The sequence below is a fragment of the Nothoprocta perdicaria genome, unplaced genomic scaffold, assembly GCF_003342845.1.
Source record: "Nothoprocta perdicaria isolate Ctin4 unplaced genomic scaffold, notPer1 scaffold_367, whole genome shotgun sequence".
Classification (NCBI taxonomy): domain Eukaryota; kingdom Metazoa; phylum Chordata; class Aves; order Tinamiformes; family Tinamidae; genus Nothoprocta; species Nothoprocta perdicaria.
In genome coordinates, this window is record NW_020455607.1 from 8,407 (window position 1) to 26,104 (window position 17,698).

At 45.7% G+C, this 17,698-nt stretch overlaps 3 protein-coding genes across 3 annotated transcripts; 1 reads left to right on the forward strand and 2 right to left on the reverse strand.

Annotated features, from left to right (window-relative positions):
• Positions 1-557: 557 nt before the first annotated feature.
• Positions 558-6,655, forward strand: VRK3 (vaccinia related kinase 3; the record flags this gene model as incomplete). Its single annotated transcript, XM_026044484.1, has 10 exons — positions 558-665; positions 2,418-2,484; positions 3,251-3,335; positions 3,818-3,920; positions 4,190-4,282; positions 4,501-4,633; positions 4,775-4,895; positions 5,220-5,278; positions 5,699-5,847; positions 6,312-6,655. Coding segments are annotated over 9 exons (918 nt in total), but the record flags the coding sequence as incomplete, so codon positions are not given.
• A 395-nt stretch (positions 6,656-7,050) lies between these two features.
• CCNF (cyclin F) lies at positions 7,051-13,297 on the reverse strand. Its single transcript, XM_026044482.1, has 10 exons — positions 13,185-13,297; positions 12,640-12,791; positions 12,160-12,324; positions 11,162-11,285; positions 10,675-10,855; positions 10,269-10,356; positions 10,039-10,138; positions 9,605-9,735; positions 9,221-9,390; positions 7,051-8,686 (listed from the first exon to the last, which is right to left on the reverse strand). The coding sequence occupies exons 1-10, from the start codon at positions 13,260-13,262 to the stop codon at positions 8,232-8,234; spliced, it is 1,644 nt and encodes a 547-aa protein (XP_025900267.1). The 5' UTR covers positions 13,263-13,297; the 3' UTR covers positions 7,051-8,231.
• Positions 13,298-13,725: 428 nt separating this feature from the next.
• LOC112951722 (cyclin-F-like) lies at positions 13,726-17,338 on the reverse strand. The gene is made up of 6 exons (XM_026044483.1): positions 17,204-17,338; positions 16,741-16,847; positions 15,782-15,849; positions 14,812-15,005; positions 14,402-14,455; positions 13,726-13,899 (listed from the first exon to the last, which is right to left on the reverse strand). Exons 2-6 carry the CDS (start codon positions 16,749-16,751, stop codon positions 13,771-13,773), a joined length of 456 nt encoding a protein of 151 aa, XP_025900268.1. The 5' UTR covers positions 16,752-16,847; positions 17,204-17,338; the 3' UTR covers positions 13,726-13,770.
• Between the last annotated feature and the right edge of the window lie 360 nt (positions 17,339-17,698).

The window sequence follows — 17,698 nt, forward strand, 5'->3', positions numbered from 1 at the left end:
TGGTATTCGGCCCGAGTTTGTTCATTTATCATCAGGCCCAGCCTTGGCTGTGCGACATGTGCCCTAAAAAGCTGCAGTCTTGGAGAAAGAGAAGGTTTCCCAAGCAGCAGAGGGTGGTTTTTGTGAAGCCACCTCCCGGGTGGTGAACAGCAAACACCTTTAAGCAACCCTGCAGAGTAGAAACAGTTTTGGCCCATCTCTAACAGAGACCCGAGGAACTGCAAAGTGAGCTGCAGTGGATTCCAAGCAAGCGACTCTGAGACACTTTGGAGGTCTTACTAGCAATTTGCTTTTTACAAACCGTCTCCAAAGTGCCCCTACCGTGGCTTTGCCCCGTGCCGCTGTGGTTTAAGCAGAGCCACACGTGAAGCACGGCAGGGCTGCTGTGCGTCGGGAGCGAGGTACGGCTTGTCCTGTGCCGTGTGGATGCTTCCACAGAGACCCAGAGAAAGAAACACAGGATGAGTAAAAAACAGCTGCACAACCTGTGCTTTGTTGTGCTGTGTTCTTTCTTTCTTTCCTTCCTTTTTTTTTTTTTTTGTTTTGTTTCTTAACTAAAACTGCCAGTACATCTCTGTGATCCTGTAACCACGTTTCTTCGTCCTTTCACAGCACAATCGGCATCTGGAGCCTGTCCTCAAAAGCAAAGCTACTCCCTGAAACTTGTGAGTTTTCCTGGGTGTGGGTGAGGAAAAGTGTGGTGTGTGCCGTGCCCAGGACCCGGCCCGGCTGGCCCGCAGGGCTGGCAGTGTTGGAGGAATTTGAAGGAACTGATGATGCAGAAGCCTCCTCGAGCTTGACTCGGTGTGTTCTCGTGGCGTGTGCACTGCCCTCACTGCCTTCATCGCTGCCCGCRCATTTTCCTAGGGAAATAAGGGAAAGAACACCAGAGTTGAGATGATTCTACGGATCTCTGTGGAGTCTTTAGCTTGGATTTTGTTACATGTTGATTTTTTGCTATTAGAGGTGCCAAGAAAGTGTATATGAGGATTAAAAAAGAGACGCACTTTCATCCAGATGATTACCTTGTAGACCTGCGAGGCTCTCTGTAGTCTCCAGAACCAAATCTAGTGGCATAAAGTAGAAATTTTGTTTCACAGATGTAGTATAAAGAGAGTTGAGATGCCTGACCTGCTTTCTGTGTTGATGACAAGCATGCGTGTGTCCTGCTGAGGTCTGAGGGACCAGGACGTGTTAGATTGCTCTGTCGAGCTGATGAACCGGCATCGAGAGCTTCTCTGTGTTGGCAGAGCACATCCATAAATCACATGGTGATAAAAGTTCTGAGCCAGCTTCCTAGCTGCTCGTCGGCCACTTGGATTCTCCAGAAATGGGTTATTTTCAGTAATACTGTTCTATTCAGCTATTGGAATTCAGCTGACTTATTTCCAGTAATTCCCAAATTGGAGTGAAAGGCTGTTTTCGCCTCCTTGGTGGGTGTCTGGGAAAGCCGACGAGGACTGATGGTTGCGTGGGCGCTCCTGTGTGCCCGCTCTTGCAGGCATTTTGAAAAACTGCCTTCTGTTTGATACGGAATCGTTCAAGAGATGGAGAAAGAAAAAAAGTGTCAGTGAGAAAGTAGATGCAGCAAAAGTGGAAGCAGCAGGCGGGGAGCTGCAGCTGGTTCTGTGCGTAATGCTCCCAGCACCTCGTTCTGCAGCTCGGGCACAAAGCACAGCTCTTCCTACCTCACTGGACCAAACCTGTCATAAATAGATGTATTTTTTTTCTGCAGCGTGGTCATTTATGTTGTCTGGAGGCAGTTGCTCTTCAGTTGAGGGTGGGGCTGATATCAGACCAGCCAGGCTGTGAAACTGCAGAAGACACCGTCCTAAGTTAGCATGTAGTCTCCCATAGTAAAATAGCAGTAATGGGGATTAAAAGTTGTCTTCTAAGAATTAACACATTCCACAGATGCTCAGGAAGTGTCATGAATACAATCCTTGCTTACCTTTTGCTTCCTGCCAGTTAAAAGCGGTGCAGCTCCTGTTGGAACTGGCCGGTTTGTAGGAATAGTGTCATCCGTGCTCTAGATAAGAAGGTTGCCCCTGGCTCCTTGTCAGCTTCAGCATTAGAGCCTGCTGCAGCTTGTTGGATGGTCTGTGCTGTCTAGAGGATTTTAACCCCTAGAAAACTYGTTAAGTGGTAGAGCTTGAGAGGCCCATCTTGTAATGAGCACTTCCTAGCCCCGTGCTGATGCCGTGAGGTTTGTGGTGGTTAGATGCAGCATTAGCCCGTGAGCCTGGAGTCCTGAGCTCTGTTCCCGGCTCTGTTCCCCTCTCCTTGATTTGGGGGTTTGTAGCTTGCTTCTTTAAAATGTGCAGTGAAGTGCTTGTAGCTATCCAGCCCAAGTCCCCCTTTCTAGCAAGGAAGTGTGGAGACGAAAATAACATTCTTCATCTCTATGCTGCCTCTAGGACATGAAAGATGGCAAGATCTACAATGAACAGAACTTCTTCCAGCGGGCTGCAAAGAAGGCCACAGGTTGGTGCKCCTGGGAGCGAGGAGGACCGTGCTGCATGATTGGAAAATTGGCAGTCCTGGCACATGAGCTGTGAGACTCTCGGAAGTCCAGGCTTGAATAAACTACTTCAATGCTTGGTCTGTGCCAGAGCGTTAARCAGCTCAGTCAGGTGCCTGCTCTCCCAAGAGGTACTTTTGGACAGTGTGTGATGTTGGCATGAAGCACTTCTTGAAGCTCTCTTGCCCTACACGTTCCCTCTACTTTGGTCTCCGTGGTAGCTGTTTAACCTGCAGCCTGACCTGCCTTGGTTTCCTGGTGTCAGCTGCTGCCTGGTCTCTAATTCATTGATCCAGAAGCCGGAGCATGGGCAAGCTGACCAGGCACATGGGCAGGTGTTGGAACAGGGTGATGGAGGAATTCCTGTCAAATCCAGAAGGCAGACTTCTGGGAAGACCTTAATGATGGCCTTTTCATCCCCTTGTATATAATTTGCTTGCTTCCTTCCTGTCATTCTTGTTTTACCTGGCTCCTTAACAACCACATGTCCACGCTGGCATTCCCAGCATCTCTTCTCTCACTTATTCTCCCTCCATAGTGCTCAGAGTACTGACGTGCCGATACCCCAAGCATTAGCCTAGTACTRATGGCCAAGAAATGGTATGAGAGGGGCTTTTGGGCTGCTGCAAGCAAAGGGTGCCTTTGGAGGAAGGCAGCGTGGCTGCGAGCCTGCCCCTCTGTTCRGGAGCTGCGTGGGAGGGTCTGCACTGCTCTGTCTTGTCCTTCTAGTGGAGAAGTGGAAGAAGCTGCATTCTGTGCCATTGCTGGGTATCCCCGACTGCGTTGGCTTTGGCCTCCATGGAGATAACTATCGGTGAGGCACTTTGTACAATGTGTTGCTGAGTTCTTTCCTCCTCCATGGCTTGCTTCCTTCCTTGCCCATCTTTCTGGGCTTGCTCACCTCTGTCTCACTGCTCCTTGCTCCTCCCTGGGCTTGCAGCCTTGTGCCCTGGTCATATCTCGTTTCCTAACAAGTGCTTCACCTCTGTCATTCATTCCCATTCTCCCTTCATGTCTCGTGTTGCTGGTGATGTCCTGGCTTTTGCTGCTCCTCGCATGCCACGGGACATCCCTAACCTTTGAACTTAAAATAATGGAAGACTCYAATATGGACAACATGGGGTCAGCATGCCTCCTTCCCAGGGAGGTTGTGTTGCCCAAAAATGATGGCTTTTTTTTGCCCAGGTGAACTTGGGGTTAAGAGAGATCCAGCCCAGGCAGCAGAGTGTTTGATGAGTGTCTGTTGCAGGACTGCCGTATTGGGTAGGTGCTGCTAAAAGTCTATGTCTCTTTTAGGTTTCTGGTGTTCCCTGATTTAGGGCGAACCCTTCAGTCTATCCTGGATGATGGTTTAAACCTGCTGAGGGAGAAGGCAGCTTTTCAGATTGCAGTCCGGCTGGTACGTAGAGAACCCGCCATTCCCGAGAGACTTGTCCAGAAAACACCCGTGTTAGTGGCTCTGATGATCATCAAAGGGTTGGCTGAGGTCTTTTGAGTAATGTCTCTTGAGCCTGTTAATATGTAACCTCAAGGGAGTTTGGGGTAAAGAGCATGAGAGGAACTCTTGACGCTTGAAAACTAGAGGCTATTGCACGTGGYTTTTGTGAGCTCCTCGCCACAGCTGCCAAGAGCGGCTCTGATGGGCTTGCCTCCTCTGTTTATTCCTAGTTAGACTGCCTGGAGTACATTCATGAAAATGAGTATGTGCACGGGGACATCACGGCCGAGAACATCTACGTGAACCCACTTGACCTCACAGAGGTAGGAATAAAGCTGTGAGCAAATGGCAGTGAAGGTGGGCTCGCCAGGGAGGAGCGGTGGTGCCTGAGGTGCCACCRGCTGTTAGGCTTGAGGAGCAATGACTTCCGCTGAAGGGAAGGTTAGGAGATACTTCAGGAGAAGGCAGAGTAAAGATACAGTGCTGGGCTTGGCCGCAGGCAGTAGCACTTTAGATGCTGTGTGTTCTTGGTGCCTTCTAGGTGACCCTAGCGGGCTATTGCTTCGCGTTCCGCTACTGCCCAGGAGGGAAGCACGTGGCTCTGCGTGAAGGCAGTAGGACTCCTCATGAAGGCACATTAGAGTTTATCAGCCTAGATAGCCACAAGGGAGCAGGTGAGTCTCTTGTCTTTGACATCAACCAGCAAGCTTGCCTAGAACTCCTCACTGCAGGGAGGCTGTGGGGAACTAGACCACCCTGCTGGCATTTCTGTTGCTGCTGGTTTTCACACTTGGATCTCTCTTCCTGCTCATCAGGGCCATCTCGTCGGAGTGACTTGGAATCTCTGGGCTACTGTCTGCTGAAATGGCTCTGTGGCTTCTTGCCTTGGTCTGATGAGCTGACCAAAATAGAAACTGTGGTGGAGAAGAAGGAGAGGTAAGAAGCAATTTAAACTCTTGTGGGAAATCCTCCAATCAAAGCAGCGAGAGAGGATTTCTGACTGAAAGAAAATTCTTTGGTCATAGTATGGTTTGGGATGCGGGTAGATTCACAGCACTGTAAAAGCTGACTCTGGCAGTAGTTTGCCAGATTGTCCAGCTTGAAAAGGGTGTTTGAACCCCGATTTCTCCTCCTTTCAGAACTTGGCCATCTGAATTCAGTCTTTTCTTTTTATTTTTGTTTTTGTTATGACTGCCGAAGATGAACCCTTCAGGTCCTTGCTTCACTGCTTATGGTCTGACTCTGCATTGACTATTCCAGGTACAAGCGGGATGTGAGTGGCCTCCTCCGACTGTGCTTCAGGCAGAAAGTGATTCCAGGTATGGGCACGTTCTCTGCAGCTGGGGAACTTGGGAAAAGAGGACTGGCTGCATCTGAGACTAGAACCTTCTCTGCTGTGATCCTAGTCAAGGGTGGCTTCCCATAGTGACAAAGCGTGACATAAGCTGGTTGGCAGGCCCCTGGGTGAATGAATTCCTTGTTTCACTTTCCTCTACAGCAAAACAAGCATGACTGATGGCCCTTGTCTGTATTCATGAGCCTTGTTGAAGAGGCATGGGTTCTGATGGCTTAAGCCCTCCAAGGTTTAGGATTTTGAGCTTCATTATACTGGTCTGTAGTTTTGTTTTCCTCCCTATCCAAGGCAGGTGATCTGTCTACTGGGAAAGTCCCTTTGGCAGTTTGTAAAGGTGATTGGGGTGGCTGTGGTGCTCTCTGTGATGCTGTTGCTTGTTTTGCAGAGGCCCTGCAGAGCTACCTGCAGCAAGCGATGGCCCTGGAGTACGAGGAGAAGCCCGACTACGACGCCCTGCGGCAGCTCTTGAGGAGGCCACTGGAGAAGATGAGAGCTTCAGCTTACGACTCTCTGGATGTCAAGGTCGTTCCCTAAGTAAGTTGAGCTTGGAGCGCAGCAGCTCAGAGCGTGTGGGCAGCGCAGCCCTGCGTCCCTTCCTCAGCACAGGGGTGCTGCAGGCAGCAGCTCTGGGAGCGGAGAGCGGTAGCCGGGTGTTTTATAAACTCTCTGTGAAACAAATCAGACTCTGGGATCTTTGATCCTTAGAAAACACAGCCAAGGGCCTGCCCTTCCTTTTCAGATACCAGCCTGTAGCTCTGCTGAGCACAGTTACTGTGTTTCACCCACAAAGGGTAYCCCCCAACCTTGAAAGGTTACTTTAAAGGCTTTGATAGATGGAGACAAATCTACTTTTACTCTGAGCTGATGCCCTCTGAACTAGTGGATGAAGTAGCAGGCCCAGGTGCCCTGTGCTTAACTCCTCACCTAACTTACTCCTCTTTCGGGAAAAGAATTGAATCGAGTGATTAATGTTTCTCTTCTGTGCCTTTTTTTTTTAGCTCAAGAGAGTTTGCACAGGAAGAGGTCAGTTCCAAACTTTCTGCACTGTGAGGCCTTTCCAGGAGCCACATCTAACTTTTATCTACCTGTTTTAGAGGCAAGAATTGTTTTTATATGTGATGTTCTCTGACTTTAATGTGACTTAACACTGGATCTTGAGCCACTCTTCCAGCTACTGGGAAGGTACTTCTGCGTGGCAAGCTGGTGCAAGCTGGGCAGCTCCCTGGAGAACTGCACTGTAGCTGCTGGAAAAGGGCTGCGTTTGGCCCAGAGAACCAAAATCAGGGACTTTTTGTAATGATAGAGRCCGTATCTTGTTTTGTAATAAACCTTGTGGACGAGACCTAAGGCCTGGCTCCCTTGGTTAGTCAGCATCCTTGAGGCCTTGCTCTACTTGCAGGGAGGGCAGAGGTGGTTAAAGGGAAGGAACYTGGCCAGAGCTCTATCTAAACTTCAGTTGATATATTAATATTAATAGCTTCAGTATCAACTGTGATTTGTTCAGCACAACTCAGACTTCCAGCCCCCCACCTCCRCCACACCAGTTCTCTAAGGCCCAAAACAGTGAAAATGAATGAATGAACATGGTCTACAGCTAAGGCTGTAGCCCTTAATATAAGACAGGGAACCATGTATTTGTAAAAAAAAAAAAAAAAAATTTATAAAAAGTCACTACACTGTATCTGAACTGTTGCTGTCTGCCACAGTGCTTTCTAACCAAGAGTCAGGGAGTCCAGTTCCAGTGTTAAGTTCAGTGACATCTCCTGGAAGTCTTGTACCTTGATAGACTCGCTCCCTGTTCTTAGGGAGGCAGCTGTTCTTTTAACAGTTGTAGAACGAAGCAGCTTTAGCCGAGCCCTGCTAGGCCGAGGTCAGGGTGGGTTGTTTCTTCGCTGTTGTTACCAAGCAGGACCACGTCTGGGCTGGAGCTGTGCTGTCCGTGCAGCGTGGAATGAAGTAGTGAGGTTTAAGTTAGAGCTTTCAACAAATACGACCTGCTCTTTTTGCAGTGCTGCCTCCAGTTCTAGTGTTCAAGGGGTGCTTGTGCTTTCCTTGAGGAGACGTGTTTGAAAAGAGCAAGGAAGACGGTGCAAGACAGGAAACTAAGTCCAGGCAGAGGCTGGAGGTGACAGTTTAACCTCTAGTCCAGCATCTAACAGTTCACAGAGCTCATGTTACTGCTCGCTCAGGCAGTGAAGCTTTAAGGCACAGAAGGGCAGTTTTTCAGGTGAGGGGAACACATGGCAACTAGGGCCTGAGGCAAACGGGACTAAAACCATGCGAGAGGTAGGTTAAGGAAAAAATAAGAAACGCCCCCCCCACGCACACACATACGTACAAAAAGACCTGCAGAGAGCCTTCATATACCTCTTGATTATATCCATTTAAAAAAAACCCTTAGATCAGTGCAGCAAGTGGTATACACAGAGATTAGGAAAGCACCAGCTGAGTAACATAGCATGTCAGGAAGAGTAAGGTAACAGCCTCAAACAGGTCTTCAGAGGGAAGACTTCAAGCATAGAGTTACATCCAGTAGCCTAACCTGGTAACCAAAGCTGCATCTTTAAAAATGAGGGCCAGGTCTCACAGCAAAGTGAGGTGCAGGACAAGTATTTTGCTTTCACGGATTAACTGGAGAAGCATGATAAGAAACTGCAAATTTCATGCTCAAAGAAGGGTCTTAATTTGCATAGGATAACATCATAAGGAATACATTAAAAAAGGGCAGCTATCAAGAAAGTAAATGGCCCAGAAGTGAGCTACAGAAACACAGGACAGGTTTGCAGACCATGATAGGCATAGACAAAGCTGACAGGAGGGGGAGCACGGTGGAGGTATTGACAATTATTCACTACCACCCTGCATGACTACACAGAAATACTGTTTCCAGGAAGCCTCTAGAAGTAAACAGYGTGGAATCAGAGAGCCAGGTTCACCCTTTCTTCACTGTGTTCTGCAATGTTCTTGCGCTTGACTTGTCTTCTGTCGCACTTGCCGTCGCTGGGCCTAGCGCTGGCCGGCTGTAAACGTGACTTCAAGTAGTGGGGCTGGCACGGCCCCTTGTTCGTGGCGCTGCCAAGGGACAGCGCTGAGGTAGGTTTGAGGGGTGCTCCAAAGCTGCCTTCTGCAGAAGATGTAGGACTGGTGCTGTTGACAGAGGAGTAGCCTGAGCTGCCCTCTAGGTTAGGGTTTCTTGGGGTGAGATATGCTGGAAGAACACGGGTGTCATCAGGCAGCTGAGCCTCGCTTGGGGGCACCGTGTGCTCACACCAGCCCGCAGCTCCGTTCTCCTCGTCACTGGAGTCGTGACAGCAGTGGTCAGCTGGATTCACATAGACCACAGTCACATCCAAGATGCCACTGGGAGCTGTCACTGCAGGATGGTGAAAGCAAAGGTTAGTGTGGCACAGATCAAAGACAAGACACTCAGCATAGAGTAAGAACTAAAAAGAAGACCTTAGGGCTACTTATACATGAAGGGGTGGGGGAACAGATATCTCGCTCCTACTTTAAAACAGGGACATTCCGTCTTTGAGGGGACGCTGTTGTCCAAAAAAGAGAGTTTTCACAGAAAAAAAAACTAATCACAGTGTTGGAAAAGGAGCAGGTAACAGCATTCACAACACTGGTCACGGGCAAGAACCCCTGGAGCACAACCATCCAGTACAGTGTCAGAACAGTCTCACACCGAGTGCTTAARCACCTACAAAAACCTTCATCACATTCTGAAACATGATGACAAAAAGGGATATATACCTCCAACAATTTAAGATCACTGTAGAAGCAAAATCTTTTTCCAAAGTGATCTTCCTCTGCAAGTTGCCCAAGGAAACAATTTTACGGAAAGAGATAGCTACGTTATTTTAATTCTCTCATTTGCTTTCTGTAAGGAGAAAGAAACCCTCACCATCTCCATCTTTCTCGCCTTCACTTTCCTGATCTCCTTCATAACCAGAACAGGAGTCTAAGCTCCAGTCTAGGAAGTTGTCTAGGAGACTTTCTTCCTGGGTGGATAGCTCAGCTGTGGGTGTAGTCACAAAGCTGCCTCTGTCATCCTGAATGCTGTCTTCCCTCCTCCTGCAGCATGAGGAAAAAACAAAATCCAAAAGTCAGCTTTTGAAAGCTAAGCCTCCTTTCCCAGCTCTTTCAGAAGGTATTCCAGTTAAAAAGAATTAGAAGATGAAGATTAGAAGAATTGATCACATTTTAGAACAGAAGTTCAAGACATCAGAGAAGAGGAAAGCCTCATACTAGTCTTCCTAGACATTAGCAGTGATGAATTTACACTAGCCTTTTAGTTCTCTTTCCAGAGGGAGAACTAAGGAAAGTCTGAATTTCCACCATATTTGCGTGCATGGGGCTGGGCTCCGGGTCCTCCTGCTTCACACCCAACATTGAACACAGCTGGCTGTAACTCATCATCTTAAAATAAAAAAAAAAAAAGTCAGTAAAGAAGATCATGCAATTCCCCTTTTAAGGGGGGGTTTCTCTCTCTTTCCCCTCCCCCTAGAAAAATACAATCACAGCAAGTTCTTGCCACATGTAATCAACTAAACTCAAGTCCCAGCAAATAAGTTTAAAAACCACTGCTTGATTTCTATGTTTTCTCCTCCCCAAAAGTCTAATGTTAACAGTAATTTCCCATTGCTTTGTTTTGTACATCCTGCCACAAAGCTGATTTTGCTCCAAGTGTCAAGTATCACCAAATGAAGAGCAAGAACTCACCTTTTCTTTACCTATTTCTTCATAACGCTCATCTTCAAATCGTTGTTTCACCGCAGTTAGAGACACTTGCCTATAATCCTTTGGGACATCATCATGGAAACTGGAAAGAAAGAATAAAGCCCCAATCTGAGAATGGATTCCGTGAAACCATGCTGACAGCACTCGCCAACTTGGAAGAGTTGGATTCCAAACCTTCCCATGCGYTCCCGAAAGGATTCCAAGAGTTTTACCATTTTTGATGGAGGCTGAGCACACACGGCAGGAGGTCTTCAAAAGAGAAACCAGTGCATTCAGACAGCTGGCTTGTCCAGGGATGCGCTGGAGAAGAGAGCACGTACTATGATTTTGTGAAGCTTGGTAATTGTGTAATCACACACTTTTTTTTTTTTTTTTTTTTAAGATGTGATAAAAATCACCATCTACAAGCTTATGCCTGTAAGCAGCTTTTTCAAATTTACAGTCAGCTTCAAGAACACCTTTGCCTGCCAAAGTGAATTTGTGGCTACCTATATTGTCTATGCTGTAGAATTAGTGGCAGGAACCTTCATTCCTGTACAACACCAAGGAAGGAAGGAGGCATCTTGCCCAAGAAAGCAGGGAAAAACAGCTCCCTGGGCGCAGGAGGCAGTTCCTTACCTTGCTTGTGCAGGAGCCTAGCCAGCAGCAGCGCCGCGGCAGCCAGGCGCGCCGGCGAGTACACACAGAGGCTGGTGTTCAGAAGGGACAGCTCACAAATGAAGCTGCACAGGTGAAGGGTTCTTCTCTCCAGCGAGACTATGTGTGACAATACTTCTTCATAGTCCACAACAGTAGGTATCTAACACATAAAGGAGTTGGCAAAATGATCAAACACCAAGTATTAACACAGCTGTTCCCAGCAGACCCTCTTCATTACCTTAGTATTTTTTTAAATATGACCTCTCAACTTAAGTTTTAATCTGTACACAAAGACAGACAGTTTTGCATCAGAAGGCTTTTAAGTCTTCCCAGATTAATGAGAACAGTTCCATCAGAAATATCATTTTATATGTTATTATAGAGCAGGAAGTGACCCACATTTCATTGCCAACAACAGCGCAATCTCAGTAGCCACCAAAAGGGCCCATCCTCTTTCCAAACTCACCCTTATCTTTCCTTCTAGGGCAGAAATGATCTCGCCCATCATTCTGACAAGGTCTTCGTATTTGTATGTGTTGTCCGTTAGCCACACAGCTTCCCGTATCGTCAAGATCTCTTTGCTGACAAAACTGCAATATTAAATATTGTTAACAACTGACCCCACGAGAACCTGAATGTGCACATGTGTGCACTGATTCCTTGTGCRGGCAAACACACACATCCAAGATGACCAAGGAGTTAAACAGCTTCATAAAATACTTGCTAACGTCATGGATCTGGAAAAAAACAGGAAAAAAAGGAATAGCAGCTCTTTTTATTTTACCTTTAAGCTGAAGCCAGGTATGAGAACATTTCTGATCCATTACATTTAGAAAACCTCTACTAGGTTAAGATGCAAGACATTAAAGGAACTAATACAGAAAATAATATTCTACCACACTGTGCTTGTTTATCCCTGTAAAGCGCAGTCATTTGAGCACAAGAGACCGAACTGTGCAACAACACTGCTGCAGTTTTTTCTTATAGGATTATTCACACCACTATTGAAAGACTTTAGTTGCTGATGGAAGGCAACTAGATTAGTCAATTGATTTAGACCTCCTCCCTGCAATGTTTCCCCTCTTCCTCATATTCAAATACATGTTAAATATATATATATATTTAATATATATATATAATATATATATATCTTATTTTTATATATATATCTTATTTATATATATATATTAAATATATATATAGATATATATATATCTTATTTTTATATATATATATCTTATTTATATATAAATATAAATATATATATATATATATTTTTTTTTTTGCCTGCTATTTGCATGGACCGGGAAAGTTTGTATGTGACCCCCATTCAAGTAGCAGCCAATGTAAAAGGAAGCCAGAGGGCCTTTCCAATACTACTATTCACATGGCAGGAAGCCAAAGTGCACAGGTGAACTGGAAGGATCACAGTAACCATCCATGACCATTGGTCCCAGTCCCTACCGTGTGCAAATAACCATGCAGGCAATTCCCAGGAGCTGGAGTCGAGCCCGGGGTACAGGTCTCAGCTTCAAATAACGGTCCACACATCCCACTGTCATGTGAAGGCAGAGGCTGGAGAAGTCTTTCATGGTGGCCACTTCTACCAACCAGTCAATSAGGATGTACCTGGACAGGTGAAAGAAGCTGCCAGGTTAGAGCCGTTCAGATCCAGCCGTTCAGAACCTTCTCCCCACACCAGCCCCTTCTGCACTGAAAGGTTCCAAACCAAGAAACTGCACCAAARGACTTCAGAAAGACTTCGCACTGCATGGAGATAACAGTTTGCAGCCAGAGGCTCCTTGTTCTTTCAGGGCCAAATGGACCTGTTAAATAGCTTGTGAAATTTAATTAAAAGGAATTAGGTTGAGGCATATATAAATCAGGAGGCTAAAGCCCACTAATCTAGAAAATAGGAGACTATAGTTGGATTTGAGATTTTACCTCATTGTTTCATTCATTCCTTTCTGCACAGTGAAGATGCTTTGCTTGCTGACAGGCACGGAAGTTTGAAAGATCTGGGACACCAGTTCAGTGGAAGATTTCATTTCTAATCCTAATTGGTTTCCATTCCCACAAGCTTTAGCTAAGGCTATCTGTAGCAGACAGAACACAGAAGAAAATATGTTTACCAAACACGAGCTAAAGCATCTGGTCCTGCWATTTTCCTGCTGAAAATGGAAGAAGCTATCACAAAAAAAAAACAACTTCAAAGTAAAAAATGCCTATTTCTTATATCTGACTTAAAGGCTAAACAAGGTGCTCATTTTGGGGGGTAAGCCTTTATTCTAGCAGAAAATGGATCCTTGTTGAGGCTGTAGAACAGCATTTTGAGAAAAGGAATTGCAGAGAGCATCAGAGAGCATACACGCATGCTTACACATACACAATTTGGTAATTTTGACCCTGTATTTAACAGGACGAGTCTGTACTCACAAGGGCACGTAAGAGACTAAAGTCTGACARTTTTCCTGGAAAGTTAGTCTTACCTGTGCTTCCCAGCAGCCCTTTGCTGCATAGTCCCTTAGCTTCCTGAGGCTTTGGAGGTATCTGCCAGGATCTGTCATCTAAGCAGAGAAATACAAGTAGATTAAAAACCCTTTACCTTTCCTTACAAAGGAAATGGAAAGTTTGTGAATACTCCTGTCCATAGGAAAAACACGGCTGGTGGTTACACTTATTTCAGCAACCAGTCTGTTGCTCATCGTGAGGCCAATGTTCAAGAAACTTGCTGCTAGTCTTGCCCAAGGTCTCACGGGAGATGAGACAGGTCATTCAGGATATCAATATATTTAAAAAACGACCATGTAGGCAGGCTCCCTGCTCCCATTCCCAAGCGGGCAACCTGTTTACTAGCCAGTGGTGACCATGCTTGGCATAAAGGAGCTTCTCCTTACTCCTTAGCTACAACCGCTCAAGGACTCGCTTATTTTAGACAAATATCAAGTTTCACTTCTGAGAGTTCTTAGTGCTCTCCTTGTTTATGAGGCAGGTATCCTAAAAGGAAGAGCAATGTCTTTGTGCAGTTGTTTATCGCACACGGAGCTCCAGACATTACAGTCAAAAAGGTTGTTTTCAAACAAACAGACATTTACTTACAGCAGCCTTTTTGTTGCTTTCCCAAAGGAGGTAGGAGCTGTTTAAACAACCCTGCTTTGAAGATTCTTCAAACATTTCTAGGGATTCTTTTCTTTTTTCTTCATCCTAAAGAAAACAAAAACAAAAAGAAAAGATGGTATTTATGCTGCCCAGCCAACTGGATGCAGACCTCAGAATTTCAGCAGCTGCTGAACAGCTCCATACCAAAAGCTGCAGTGCAGTATCATGAATTGCAAGTCCCTTCCAGACTATACAGGGTGCTACCAGGGTCATGAATTAGCTGACAACTTTGCTCAACTAGTTGCTTTTTGGGTTCCTCACCACTGAAGGCCATTTATTTTGAGAGACATTAAGACCGTGAGCCTTCCTTTGAGGTCTGACCACAGTACCAGCCCACAAGAGGCCAAATGAATTTCAGTTCTCGTAAAATTGAAGAAACTGAGTTTCTTTGAGAAAATGTGTATCATATACTCTTCAGTACAGAAATTCCTAAAGCTACTTGAGCAACACAAGAGCATTTGTTTGATTTCTAATCAAATAGAATTAGCATTACCAGAAAAGTCATTTTCAGAATTGCCAAAGATGACAAATCAGAAGCATTGCTCACCTCAAAGAGACTTAAGACCTTAGCCAAGCAGTGGAGGATAGATGCTTTTTGAACCTGGAAAAGCCATTAAGATAAAGCTTCAGTAAGGAGAAACAACAAAGACTTTTTAAAAGCAAACAATTCCTGAGTACACTTGCTTGTCTTTCATTGTTCCTTCTCTTGACTTTCCTCAATATTTTGTCATCTTTGAGATAAAAAAAAAAAAAAAATCTCTCTCACTACAAGTCTCTGTCATTCACAACATACGCAGAGTAGCTTGGATGGGAATCCATTAAAACAATTGATCYGTGGTGATTTAAGTATCCAAGGCATAAGAGCTCCATGGGTAGATAAGAGTATTTTTTCCCCACCCCGAAGGATTTGGTGAAGCTGCCACGCTATTTTGAAATGAAAAGCAGAAGAAACTTTACCTTCTCCAACTGACATTCTGCTTTGAGGCTTTCATAGACCACAGCTTTGCAACAGCTTCCACTCAGGGACCAGGGCGGACGGATGAAGAGCCAGACGAAGGGGGCCGCGCGCACGTTCAGGCGCTCCGTCAGGCTGAAGAAACGCGACGCCTTCAGCCCATTCACTTCTGCGCGGCCCTCGTCGGAGATGGACACTGAGAAATTGGTCAGGACAAACAGTCAGAGTCACCGCAAACGATCGGATGCCTTCCGGGAAGGAATGAAATCCATCAGCCATCAGGAAAAGGCTGAACAGGGAATTCCTTTCAGAACTTTAGACTCAGGGAGATGTCAACATAAGAAAGGTTTTGCTACAGTCAGTCTACAGCGTTGGCACAGCCTGAGAATGAGGGGCAAATATCAATGCTCAGAGCAATGTTAATCCCTGTAAGCACACCAACAAAACGGCCTGCAAGTCCCCTGCCTTGCCAAATTCCTCGGCAGGAGGAGTCCTCCCCATCAAGCACTSATCCCTTTGGTCACCTTGAACAGAGTAGGCAGCAGCTCAAGTTCGATCAGAAGTTATCAAAGCATAACTTGAAAATGTGAGTGCATAAGCTATGCATTCACTAATTGTGTATTTTTGATGCAGACACACGCTCTTGCAACATAACAACACTTAACAGGGTTAGCAAGAGGTTAGGATCGCAATCAAAATTTGACTGAAAGATAAAACCAAAGAGGAAGGCTCATCACACACTGAAAACAGCTGAAATACTGAAAACCAACTGCCCTTTCTTTCTTCCAGAAGCCGAGTACAAAAGCATCAGTACTCAAGGCACAGGAGAAACAACTCTGCAGGCAGCCGATACAAAAAAAGGCAGCTTTTTGCCTCTACAACTGATGTGCAGCTGGAAATAAGCCTGGAGTTCATCTCCCCTTCCCCTGGGCACCCCACCTTCCCCCAGAGCCCGAGCCCGTGCACACTTACGGCCCTCGTTGTACAGGTAGGCGATCCCCAGCTTCACAGCAGCTTCAAAGTTACCCTTCTCAGCAGCCCTAAATTGCAACACAGAGACGASACGTCAGGTTTAACTCAATAACTACTTTTAGACCCTCATCCTTACACTAGTTACGACAGTATAAGCCAGGCTGTGATTTTGATGCAGCGTAACAAATGTCTTCAATCACACGTGCTTCTGCCATGGGAGTTGCAGCAAGGAAAGCCAGGGCACAATTTATACCCAGCTCTTTGATTCCTGTAGAGCTGCCAAATTGTTCTGGAAATGGCAAACCATTTTCCAATCCCGYCCCATGCCCCCAATGCCAGAATGTGGTCGTTTTGGTATCTGCACTCTCAAGTCAATTTTTGATAGTGTGTAGAAAGATTAAACATGCATTAGAGCAGAGAAAACAGTAAGAAGCAATTGGCACAACATTAAAAATGACCCCTACCTTTCAAAACAAACACACACTCTCCTTCCCTTTTAACCAATTTACCATTACCTACAGAAACTCCAGGCTTAATATTGACATTCACCTATTTTTTATTAGGTAAAAATGTTTCTTCACAAGAATGAGCTAAACGGACCAAGACTTAGAAATGTAGTTATATTCCAGATCCTCATGGATTTTCATATGGAAACAGGCTCCAGGAGCATCAATAGCAGGTTTTAGTTAATGCACTGCATTCCACCACAAGATGCTACTGCCTTTCAAGAGAAGTTACACTTTGGTAGATACAGCAGGCTGTGCTCCAGTTAAAAAGACAACAGTTCTAGTGTACATGAGACACGAACTCAAATCTTCAGCACAGCAAGCAAAGATTTCTACAAGTAAGAAAAGACAGGCACATCTCCCACACAGAGGAGAAAATGATTCACACTGGATACCTAGCTTGACCTACAGCCCTCTACCACCATGGACATGGCGTGATTCTTCAAGTCCTACCTTTCAAACATCTTCAGATTGTTGGGAGAAGGCCATATTTCTTGGAAGCTCGCACATGCCCAAACACTAGCATGATTATCCACAAGGTATCTAAGATGTGAGTGTACCTGTGCAAAGCAATTATATAAATGAGGRATCAACAGAAAAACAGTTCTTCAGCAGTCTAATTCTACAGAGGGAGCGCATTAACCACAAATAAATCACTATTGTTTTTCTGCCCAACCTYGACCAAGGCAAGAGCTGCCAAATTGAACTCTCTCTCTCAGTCACAGTGACCTGGCAGAAGAACTTGCACAGAAAACTTCCAGAGAGCACTCCGGTGTGGCTGCTTATATCCTTAACCTCGAGTGCCGAGGCACAAAAACAGGTATGAGGAGCCAGCTTTTCCCATACCCAGTCCTGGCACCTATGGCCAGCCCTAAAGCGCTGTGCGTTACGGAGGAGCAGCTGTTGGAGGACTCACGGCTCTGACTGAGAGGATGTCCTCAGCAGGAAGGCCTTTCAGAACGTGGAACAGAACATCTTCAGGCAGACTCAGCAACGTCAGGACTCGGGGCCGTTTTCTTACCCTTCGCTTTGAAGGGAAAGAAAAGCACCTGGAACATCGACAGTGAATTACTGGAAAAGCAAAAAAAAATAAAAGACAAATCTCAGTTAGCCACGAAACAGCACAAGGGGAAAAAAAAAAAGAGATGCCACGGAGTATACATGTACACAAGCACATGGGTGGCATTCCTGTACTTATTCTGCTACAGCATAGGACATCGCTTACTCCAAAACTTCAAATATAAACACATTTAGCATGAAGGAAACGAGTTAGTAGTTTTAGCTATGAGAAAGTGAATGATTATTTTATTTAAGCCAAGGGGCTCAAACGGGATGACTGGGGCAATTCAGCCATGTCCTCTCCATCAAGCAGAATCCCTCCAAAATGTAATTCCATCCCTTTCATTATTTG

Coding starts and splice junctions, on each gene's coding strand:
- LOC112951722 (XM_026044483.1), bottom strand. Junction 15,006..15,781: donor CTACCTGTACAACGAGGGCC/GTAAGTGTGCAC, acceptor CCAATTTCTCAG/TGTCCATCTCCGACGAGGGC. Junction 13,900..14,401: donor AGGTCTTAAGTCTCTTTGAG/GTGAGCAATGCT, acceptor TGTTTTCTTTAG/GATGAAGAAAAAAGAAAAGA.